At 50.1% G+C, this 10832-nt stretch overlaps 1 protein-coding gene across 1 annotated transcript; it reads right to left on the bottom strand.

Annotated features, from left to right (window-relative positions):
- Positions 1-2655: 2655 nt before the first annotated feature.
- On the bottom strand, positions 2656-7819 carry LOC123842613 (calcitonin receptor-stimulating peptide 2). The gene is made up of 5 exons (XM_064575889.1): positions 7706-7819; positions 6436-6530; positions 5564-5701; positions 3381-3565; positions 2656-2802 (listed from the first exon to the last, which is right to left on the bottom strand). Exons 2-4 carry the CDS (start codon positions 6519-6521, stop codon positions 3406-3408), a joined length of 384 nt encoding a protein of 127 aa, XP_064431959.1. The 5' UTR covers positions 6522-6530; positions 7706-7819; the 3' UTR covers positions 2656-2802; positions 3381-3405.
- Between the last annotated feature and the right edge of the window lie 3013 nt (positions 7820-10832).

Below are 10832 nucleotides of genomic sequence, written 5' to 3'. Positions count from 1 at the left end.
ACATAAACACATTTCAAGCCTCAGCTTTACCATGTCTACCAACATCGCATCAGCCTAATCAAGCTACTTGGCCAAGCCCAACATCAAGGGGCAGGATGTCCATTTCACCTACCACGCGGCCATGGCAAGACTAAGCATATGTAATACTACCATGCATAGTGAAGACTTGGGAGCAATAATTCAATCAGCCACAGCATATATTCTCAAGCTCTGAGTGTTTGCCATGAGTCTTAATGATACTAAAGGACATTCTTCTGCTACAATGGCCCAGTGGTTTTGAGTTGTCAGGACTGATGCTGCGGCCCAGCAGAAGTCTTCTGTCTGTCCATGTTGTACTTTGATTCCTTACCTACTCTTTACATAGCTTCTTAGGGTTCTGAGCCAGTGCACCATATGTCGTGGTTTGAAGGTTCATTAGTCACTCTGAGATCTGTGAGTCTGAGTCAATGGAGAAGTATCCAGAGTTCTGGTGGGAATTCAATGCAGTATTAGCTTAAGTACTGGTGAAGTTGCTTTGGACCCCAGACTAAAATGGTTTCTCAGCTATTTCCCCTTCTGATTTGAACTTACTTGCCTAGTCTCAGGTATCACTCCTAGAGAGCACCCTGCGTGTCTGCCTTGTTACAGCGTGGGAGGAAGAAAAGCTGGTCAGATGAATCTGGAGGAGAAGAATTGTAGGGCGAGAAGGGTGCTCAAACCAAAGAGCAGGCCCTGTGGAGGTCTTGAGGCAGGAGGTAGAGTCACTGGTGGCCACTGCAGAAGCATCCAGGCATTTGAAGGGTTCATGGTCCAGGTGTCTGAATTGCTGAAGATGAAGGACCCTGGACAGTCTATCCTGAAGAAAATCAAGCCGAGAGGGGCCTTGAGAGTTGACTGTGAACATAAAGAGAGAAGACATAACTCCATTCATTCTCTCATTCATTCAATAAATATTTGAGTGCTGCCTTTGCCAGGCATCCTATTCTGTGTATTGAGAATTAAGCAATTAACAAAATAGCCATATCCCTGCTCATGTGGGACTTACACTATTTATGGAGTGGGGTACAAACACCAAGGTAATTAAATAAAAAATATATAATATCCTTGAATAGAAGGTAGTAAGTGGTAAAGAGAAAAAAATAAGGCAGAGAAGAGGGTTAGGGTGTGTTAGCAAGGTGAGGTACAGTTTCAGAAAGGATGACCAGGCTAGATGACATTTGAATAAAGATCTGGAGGAAATGGGGTATGGGGTGGGGGCATTTTGCCACAGGTACAGCAAGGGGAAACACTTGAGGGGGTTGGTACCTGGGGGTGCGGGTTGAAGCCTAGCAAGAAGGCCAGTGTGTGAGAGGGAAGTCCAAGATGAGGCCAGGTAGGTCATGGGGTTGGTGGTGAGGGGAGGGGAGGGAAGATCACTGTGGACCTTGGAAGCTGCTGCAATGTCCCAGGTGTTTCCTCCATGGAATGCGGAGTCAATGGAGTACTTTGTGCATAAAGGAGACCTCTGGGTGATTTCCAGCAAAAATGGGTGACAGTGTGGAGTATAGAGTGAATGGAAATGAGGGTCATAATTCTAGGGGCTCCTGAGGAAATAACTAGAGTCAGTGCGGAGAAGGGGGTGACTTTTCCAACTACAAGACCTCACCTAACTGAGCATCCACCAGTGAAACTGGCTGCACAGTCCCCCTGGGAGCCAGTCAGCAGCATGTCACTGACAGTCCCAGCAGGAGCCAGGGATGCTGACGCTGGGAAATTCCTACAGCAGGTAAGGCATTCAACTCGGACATCCCAGACTCCTTCCAATACTGAGCATATATCACCCTAATCTCCCCCAGAGACAGAGTGCAGGACTTCTGTCTCTTCTGTTCATCACCGTATTCCTGGGGCCTGGAATAGTGTCCGGCAAATAGCAGCCACTCAATGAGTACTTGTTAAAGGTATGAATGTCTCTGTTAAACATATTGCAGGCTTTTGAGCAGCGTACTTTTCTTCTCAGCACCCCAGAGAATAAGAAAAGGTGAACTGGATGACATCTGCTGACCTTTCCAGGCCTGCAGGTCCGTGACGGCATCTCAGACTCTGAGCCATTGTTTCTAAAGGGCTTTGCAGGCTCTGGGGTGTATGAGGAGTGCTGATGAGGAAGAAAGGCAGGGCTGGGTAAGGGCAAACCTGAGTCAAGGGAAAGTGCACAGATAACCTCTGTTATCTGTGGGGACCAGGGAACTCTGGCAATAAAGGGAAATTATCTTTGAGATGTATAGAGTTCTCATCCTGCTAAGGGATGCTGAGAACCCATCCCATCCCAAGCATGTTGCATTTGCTTCATGGGTCAGCCTGCTCAACAAAGCCTTCACAAGTCTCTAGGCTTTGCTGGGAGAAACACCATACATAGCAGTAAGCACTCCTCTTAAGTGTATCGAAAACCCTTTCTTATCTTGACGAAGTTCACCAGTGACAACATTTCTTCAGAGAGTTCCGTGCAGGCACAGTATCTATTATGTGCCCCCAGACACCCACCAGGCAGCTACTCCCCGTCCCCCTGAGCTTTCGCAGGATTGCCAACATCAACAGGTTGGCTGACAGGGCCCATCTTTGCTACCAGAGAAGCCAGTGAGACATGCTGTTATATTTCTTGAACAATCAAATACAAAAAGATGCACACTAGGTAATTGCAATGATTTTATTCTATATTTATTTAGCTTTAGTTTATTTCAGACAGTGTTTTTAATATTAAGCATGCAGATGTATGTGTGTTCCATGCTCCTTATCCTATGAGTTGCATTCATTATAAATTAAAAGAAGTAGAGTTTGCTTCATGGTGACCTAGAAAAAAAAATAACAGCCAGAATTTAGTAACTTATTAATTGTGAAAATATTGACATCTATTATCTCATTCAGTCTTTATATTAATCTACTAGCAAGTAGATACTATTGTTGCCCCTGATTCACAGATGGGGAAACGGGCTCGGAAAACGCGTCTGGCATGTGGTTACAGCTGGTAGAAGGCAAACTCAGTTGGTGATCCCAGGAGTAGGCTCTGAATTCAGATGTACATGACATTATAGTGTTTACACCCAAAGCATGTCATTACATTTCAAACCCAAAAGATAGAATAATCACAGTTGTAAGTGCAGGGAATAGCCATTTAAATAAACAAATCTATCTTTTCTGGCAAATGATCTCAGTATCACAGGGAGATACTGGTCAAATGGAGGGGAATGAACCTAAATTCTAGGAGTTTCAGCTACTGGGACTCCCTGTTCTCTCTGCAGACACTGGAGTGGACACATTGCCCTGTGGATTTTTTCTACTATGTGGGCTCTCAGAGGGTTAAAGTGTGGACTGCACCCCTGCAATACCCGGTTTTCCATCCTCCCATCTGACACTAGAATGGCAGTCACCTTCTTCCTGGAGTCCTTTCACTGCTCAGGCCCCAAGTTCCTTGTGGTGACGGCCAAAGTCTTCGGGGCCCATGTTGGTGGGCATGAAGGTGTTTTTCACCATGCGCTCAGCTCTGGCCAGCAAGCCTTCCAGAGGATTGGTCCCACAAGGGGCATTGTTGCAGGGGCTCTTCTGGGCAGTGATGCTGATTTGCAGGATGGAGGAAAAGGGGCCCGTCAGTGAGAGGCTGTCAGAGAGAGAGAGAGATCCTATCTGCCCCATGGGATATTCATGGGAAAATGAGAGGTGCCTGTTAACGGTACATCTTTCCCCTAATCACAGTGATCGCTATAGAACTACATAGGCTTCTGGGGAAAATGCCATGATCACTTCCACAGACATTCCCAGGGGTGTCCGAAAGCCCAAAGTGGCTTTAGGTAGTGGCCATGGAACACAGAGCTGTAACAGCCTATCTTTCCTGTATAAATAAACTAAAAATCAAGCGAGGCTTAGAAGACAGAATTATAGCCCCACACTGACCCAACTCAAGGATTGTCTAGAAGCTACATTCCACTCAAAGGCACCCAGTATCCCTTCTTAGAAATAGAAAAATTCCTCAGACTTACCTGGAAGAGGAAGAGACTTTCCAGCACTGAGTCCCAGAGGTGCTTACCTGCTCCGTGCTGCTCCTGTCCGGCTACTTGAGGCTGGTCACAGGACTACTCACTACGCCCTGGATCCAGCTACCATGGGGCTAAGGCTACTTCTAAGCACAGGTCCCTGAGACTGTGAAGCCTGTGGTGTGGGCCAGAGCAATAACCACCACCGCTCAGGTCTTCTTACAAATATACTTTTATTCCCCAATGACAAACACATTCACAAGCAGGACTGAGAATCTGGGCTACGATTCCTCAGGGGAGTCACAGGGCTGCCCCCCCATCTCTTCCTCGGGGCTTCTTGTCTGGCCTAAACATCTTGCTCTCCTCCCATCTGAGGTTCCAGACATCCACTGCCACAAAGAAAACCACTGATACCAGCAACCGGAGAGGACCACATGTACCACAATATAGGAAGGAAGGGAGAAAGGAAATTAAAAAGTCGAGGGAGGGGATTGGTAGGCATCCCGGGTCATGCCAATGTGAGGGCCGTGGTCTCTCTCCAAGCTGCTGGCCATGACCCTTTTCTTGCCAGGGGCTCCGACCCCAATTGCAGTCTGAGGGAACGTGTGAAACTTGTTGAGGTCCTGTGTGTATGTGCCCAGCACACAGGTACTCAGATTACTGCACCGCTTAGCTCGGAAGCTGTCCAGGCTGCAGGGAAAAGACATGCCAGACAATACCATGCACCAGGTCTGCCCTGGAGGGCAGTCATGCAGAAGGTTGGGCCAGGGAGGGGGCACTTCGAGCAGAGGCGGGAGGGGCAGGCAGCAGGGCAGCTCACACATCCTCCATCAGGAGAACCTAGAGGTTTGCTGAACCCCAGGCAGGGTGGGGAAGGGCTGCGTGGGGAAGGGGTAGCCTTTTCTAGCATTCCTCATGCTGCATTGTGTCAGTCCTCATGCTCTGCACTGAGATTCTCGGGGTAGCTGCATGTGCATCACATGCCTCTGACCCACGGGGCCATAGCCAGGCCCGGGGCTGGTGTATGCTCCAAGCTCAGGGGACACGGGGAGGGAAGGGTGTCTGGCCCCAGGACAACATGCGAGTCTCCACAGATCCTACACAATAAAGACCCCAGACCTACCTCAGACACTGCTCTACCCAAGCCCACCCTCTGCAAAGCCTTTGGCTTCACCTTGCAAATGTGTGAACGCATGCCACATGCAGGTGCACAAGAAGCCTAATTTTTAAAGTCTCCTGAGATACATGTGGTCTGTCTGCCAGCTTCACAAGTACCCTGTCCTAACTCCTCCAATGCTGGGAAGTCCCCTCAGTACTACCAGCCCAGTTTCCAGAGTGGGGGATGTCATACCTTTCCCAACTGCTTTCAGAAAGGGATCTTTTTCCATGTGCTCTAACCATAGACTCTGTGTGACCTCTGTTGTCAGTGGAGCTGAGAATAGCTGGGCCCCAGGCCCAGGTGAACAATGGCAGTGTGCTGGCCTCCTGTCCGGCTGTGTTCTCTCTTACCTCCTGGGATATGCCTTCCTGGGCATGACAGGAGGGAGGGGCTGCCCTGAGCTGAGCCGGGTGGGGAGCCTCACCTGGAGCCCTCAGTCTCCTGCTCCTGCTGCAGCTCACGGGCCTTCATTTGCACATAGTCCTTCAGCACTGCAGTCAGTAGGAGGCATATTTCATCCTCAGTGAGTGTAGCAGGTTCCAGTGGGTTCTCCAAGGCAGACCTACAGAGGGGAAGCAAGCACAATAGAGGCTCTGAGCCTCTGTCTACCACTTCCCCTGGATCAGTAGCCAGGCTTCCTGTTCTCTGTGTTTTCCCTAAGGATATGGCCACCCCAAATCCTAGTGGACAGGGCATGAGTCCAATGTCCTTCCAAAAAACCCTGATTCACTCATAGTCAGGCAGTAGGGTGACCTTGACGTGGACTGCTGGAACTAGAATATATAGGTTGGTGAAAGTGATGGTTAGATTTTTCAGGAATATTATAAGCTTAGTGTTAAATTTAGCTATTATTAAGGATTAACTGATAAAACAATTAGTTTGAATCTGAAAATATTTGTGTAAGGGTGAGAAATTAGATTGAGAGGTCTCATATTAGATCTAATAAGAACAAATTCAGTGGAAAATTAGATTAGTATGCAATTCATTTCTCAAATTGTGCTTTAATTAGATAAATAGGTTTGCTATAGATACAAATGTTTGGTAAATAGCAATGACTGTTCCATAAGGCTCAATAAACTATATGAAATTTACAATCAAGAGTAGTATATACTATGTTTTTAAGTTGTATATAATATCTTTATAGTATAAAATGTGTATAATAAACCCTTATGCAGGTTACATGCATACCTTCCCCCCCTGAGAGCTGGTTGTTAACCTTTTAGCCCTCCAGAGAATGGAACGGTTTGATGCTAGGAGAAGTGGGAAGGGAGTACACTCCTGGCAGGGCTGTCTTACCTGAATGGTGCTGCCTGGAGGACGCCTGCTTGGTACAGGACCAGGATGCCAATAGCCAGGAACGGGGAGAACTTCCAGAAGCCCATGGTACCTCTCTGCAAGGGAAGAATGATGTCCCCACAGCAGTTCATAGTTCCATGAGCCCATTGATAAGAGTGAATCCTGATGTTCTTGTACATACTGATAAATATTTTATTATTTTTATAAAATAGGTTTGGAACTCCTGTGATTTCTGTGAGTTTTTGTATATTTCACCAATAATGAATTGATTGGAATCTTTGATTAAAAATTTTTTTTTCCTGAGCCCAAGGACCTGGGTTCTGGTCCTGCCCCTGCCTGGAACTCCCTCGCGTCATGGTTTCCAGTGACCATTTACCTTCCCATTGTTGTTTTTTTTTTTGTCAGTGAAGTGACTACTGGAGGGTCTGGTGAGAATACAGCATGCATTTGTTTAGCAAAGCTAAAGAGGTGTTCCTAGTGCCAAAGTGGGGAAGAGAGAATGAATAAACATCTGTACTCCCCACCCCAGACCCAATCTCCAGCTGGCCAGGTCTTCAGTGAGGACAGTCTCTGAATGCTGTCACAATAGCTTTTCCTATAATGCAACACAGAGCTGTCTTCCCTGTGTGGGGCTTTTGCTCATACCTGGTGGGGCGTGGGGAGGGAGCTAAAAGGGAATAGCTCTACCGATGGAATCTTAGAGAAACTAAAGAAACAAATTCTACTGCTCACCCGCTCCGCACTCTGGCAAAGAACCTGCAAGAACCAAGCTTAAATTGGGGCTAGGACTTAAAGCAGGGGGGAAAAGCTCCCAGAACTCACTAATGGGGCTTGCTGTTCAAGGCTGCCTGCCTCCAGGGTTTTGAGCCTATTTGACCCCCACTGAGGCTGGCCAAAGTTCTGAAATGATTTCCCGGGACCACTAGGCACAAACAGGATCCGTGAGCACCCTTGTGTCCCACTGTGTGCGCGGTGTCTGTGGAGCTCCAGGGTCCTGAGCCAAGTGCAGCAAGAACAGCAAGACTGAAGCCTGTCTCAGTGCAGAGTGAAGCAGGGAGTCTCGGAACCGAGACTGTCCAGTGTTACCTGAGGCAGGAGCCTGCGATGAATCGTAGAGTAACAGAGATTTTGTGACGAAGAGACCCAGACAGAAGTGCACAGAGACTCTAAGACACGCAGGGAGGGCAGCTACAAGAAAGACGAATGCAGAAGAGGGAGGGAAGAAGAAGGAGAGAGAATCACACAGCTAAGCAGGAATCTCGGGGCTCACCTGGCAGCAGGCAGCAGGTGGCTTGGAGCCCAGGCGGTGGCAGCTGCGGCAGCGTTGGCGTCAGGCGATGGCGCTGTGGAAGCGGCAGGGACAGTTGAGCGGAGCGGTGGCTCTGCTGCCTCCCAGCACCAGCAGCTGCTCTTATTCCCGCCGCTCTGGGTCTGGGGTGGTCCAGGAGCTCTGAGCAACCAATGAGAGGACAGATCTCGTACCCCATTGGATTGTGTCACCCATTTACGTCCAGAACCTAGAACATTCCGCGGGACCATCCCACTTGTATTTGCATTGAGGTCATTGATGGGAGTGGAGGGAGGGAGAGGGATGGTGGGGACTGAGGAGAAATACCCTTAATATGAGCAGGAAGTTGAGGGCAGTTTGACGTCATGGTAAATTTCACCTGTTCAGTTCTGCTGGGTTTTGAACGTGCGCCCCTCTCCATCCCCAGAGGTGCAGTCGTATAGGGCAAGATCCAGGAAACAGGGCATCCCAGCTCCCCAAGTCTGACCCTAGATCCCCCGTCCAAATGAGGCTTGGATGGTTAACAACGTACAGCAACATTGATTCTGTACACAAGCAGGGTGTCTGATTCGGATAGCTGGAATTACAGAGGGGCAAAGCTCATGGGAAGCAAGAGATGGGAGTGATAGCAAGAACTTTGTCAGTAGAACTCAATTCCAGGCAGTAAGGTCAAGGGCAATTAACTTCTCAGCACCTCAATGTACTCATCTTTGAAATGCGGACCATATTCCCAGCTTGAGAACATATTGTGGTTAGTAGCCATGTGCCTGTCCCCCAGCGGGGGAGGAATTTACGAGAGCCCTCAGGTCCAAAGAGGGACTTTGTGAAATCGCAATCTCAATTTTCCAGATTCCCACCTTGTGTGGCTTCCTGGATTCGTGCTGGGTGGTCTCTCATGTGGGTTAGGAGGCTCTGGAAGCCCTGCTGGGCCTGAGCCTGAAGGTGTTAGGCACCGATGCTTCCCAAGCCTCCAAACGGACTTCTAGCCCTTCCTCTTCCTATCCTGTCATCCATCACCTCTGGCTCCTCACCCTGCTGGAGCCATTTGCCCAGCTGCCCCTTGCTTCTGGCTGCTGTTTGCCAAATTGTCCCTGTGGCGTGCAATCCCAGCCCTGTGCCCGCCTCTGCCATACTTCAGTCATCCACTAGAGAGCAGAGCACGCTCGAAGGTACTGAAGAGTCCCTGCGGATCCTAAAGCTCACGAGCAAAGCTTTCCCACAAACTCATTTCTGTCTTCAAACATGTGCGCACTCCCCAGAGCACAAGCCGGCGCAGGGGGTCTGACACCCGGGGCATCCACGTGGGTTCACTGTGAATCGCGGCCCGAGCCTGCCTCCGAGTCTCTCTCTCTCTCACGGGATCGCATGCACACTTGGCATGGTGATGATCTGCTGAAATCATACCTGCACTCACTCTCAATTGTAAGCGTGCTCTCTCATGTAGCACCTCCACTCTCTCCAGGACACACCAAATGGAGGGTTTTAGGACCCCTCCAACCTGATCTTTCCACTCCCAGCTCACCTGGAGGTCCTAGGTCCTGACTTGCCGCCCTCAGCACCGAGAGTGCTGAGGAAGAAGCTTCTCACTGTTCCCAGGATCTCTGAGTCTGAGCGCCGCGCGTGAGCCTCAGCCTCTACATACTCTCCCCGGGCAGCTAGCGTGGCCGTGGCGGCAAGCGTGGCCGAAGCGGCAAGCGTGGCCGTGGCAGCAAGCGTGGTCCCCGCGGCAGCCGTGGTCCCCGCGGCAAGCATGGTGTTGCGGGCACAGTGGGTGGGAGACTACTTCACGGGTCTGTGCAGTGCAGGCAGAGACCCCAGTGAGGTGGTTCTCCCAGGCACAGCGGAAATAATGCCCCGGTACGTCGTATGTGATCCGGGCAACGGTGCACCCCTCTCCTCAGTCCCCAGAAGCCTTTGCATTTCATAGCACACACCTGCTTTGTACCACCTCTCCTTCCCTTCTAATTCGGTGGCCACTGTTCGGGGACACCGACTTTCCAAGATGCCTCTGTGCCGCTTTCTTCCATCTTAACTCCTGGTGCTGCCCCACCGTGAGGGAGGAAGTTCGGGACTGGGGATCGGGTGTGTAAAACTCTCTCCCCATGGCGGGCTGGCAGGACGGCGGGTTCTTTCTCCTAGCGTGAACTACAAAACCATTCCCCTCTGAGTCCATCCCTGATTTACCGAGTAGATTCGAGGAAGTTTAGACGTTCACGCGTGCGGGCTGCTTAGATTATGTCCAGCTATCCCTGGAACCTCTCTAAATTGAGGCTACACAGAACACGATCTAATATATAAGTCGCCAAGGAAAATACTGATTTTAAAATAGTCGCTTGAGTATTTTGCTCTTGGTTTTATAATCTTATTTCATAACTTGATGTGAAGAGGCTCACGGTGTTGGACTCCATCCCCAGTGGGACTCATGCGCCACCTCCCCGCCAACCCCCCGCCCCGCGCCCCGCGCTGGTCTTCTGCCTCCTAGCTGCGACCACCACAACTGGGGAATGGCAGCAATGTCTCCTCCCTGCTGTGGGTGCCTGAGCACACAGGTTCAGGGCTAGACGCAGAGCCCAGCACCAGTTGGTCCTACCAGATCATCTTCCACAAAGCCCTGTAACACTGCTGCCTGGAGGGCAAGGCAAACAAACCACAGAAGTTCATTCTCAAGGAAATTTAGGAGATCAATGGCCAACAACTTCCTGACCATCTTCCGAGGAGCCCGTTCCAGCTCCTTACACGCTGTCAGGGGAACCCTCCAGTCATGCCCGCCATGGTGGAAGGCATGTGTAAGTATAACTGGGGCTCCGCATGCCTCACCCAGATCCCTGACAAGACCATGTTCCTGAGTGTGGTGGATGTCTTCACCATAGGGGCACCTCTGGCAGACTAAGACCCCCACCACTCCCAAGAAGGACCATGGACTCCCTAATAGTCCTATTTGAGGCGGTCTGAGGGCTGCGCCCCAAGTGTTCTGGCCATTGCCCACAGAGGACAAACTGAAGGACAGTCAGTTGGTATTCTTGGGTCTTGTCTGTCTCTAACTTTGTTTGGGGGGGGCTGGAGCCCCCACTTACTTTTTTCCTGTCCTCCTGCGGGAGGAGAATTGGGA

This window comes from Mirounga angustirostris, unplaced genomic scaffold (assembly GCF_029215605.1).
Source record: "Mirounga angustirostris isolate CCGP_5_RB_7025 unplaced genomic scaffold, mMirAng1.0.hap1 SCAF_13, whole genome shotgun sequence".
Lineage (NCBI taxonomy): Eukaryota > Metazoa > Chordata > Mammalia > Carnivora > Phocidae > Mirounga > Mirounga angustirostris.
This window is presented reverse-complemented; position numbering and strand designations above follow the sequence as displayed.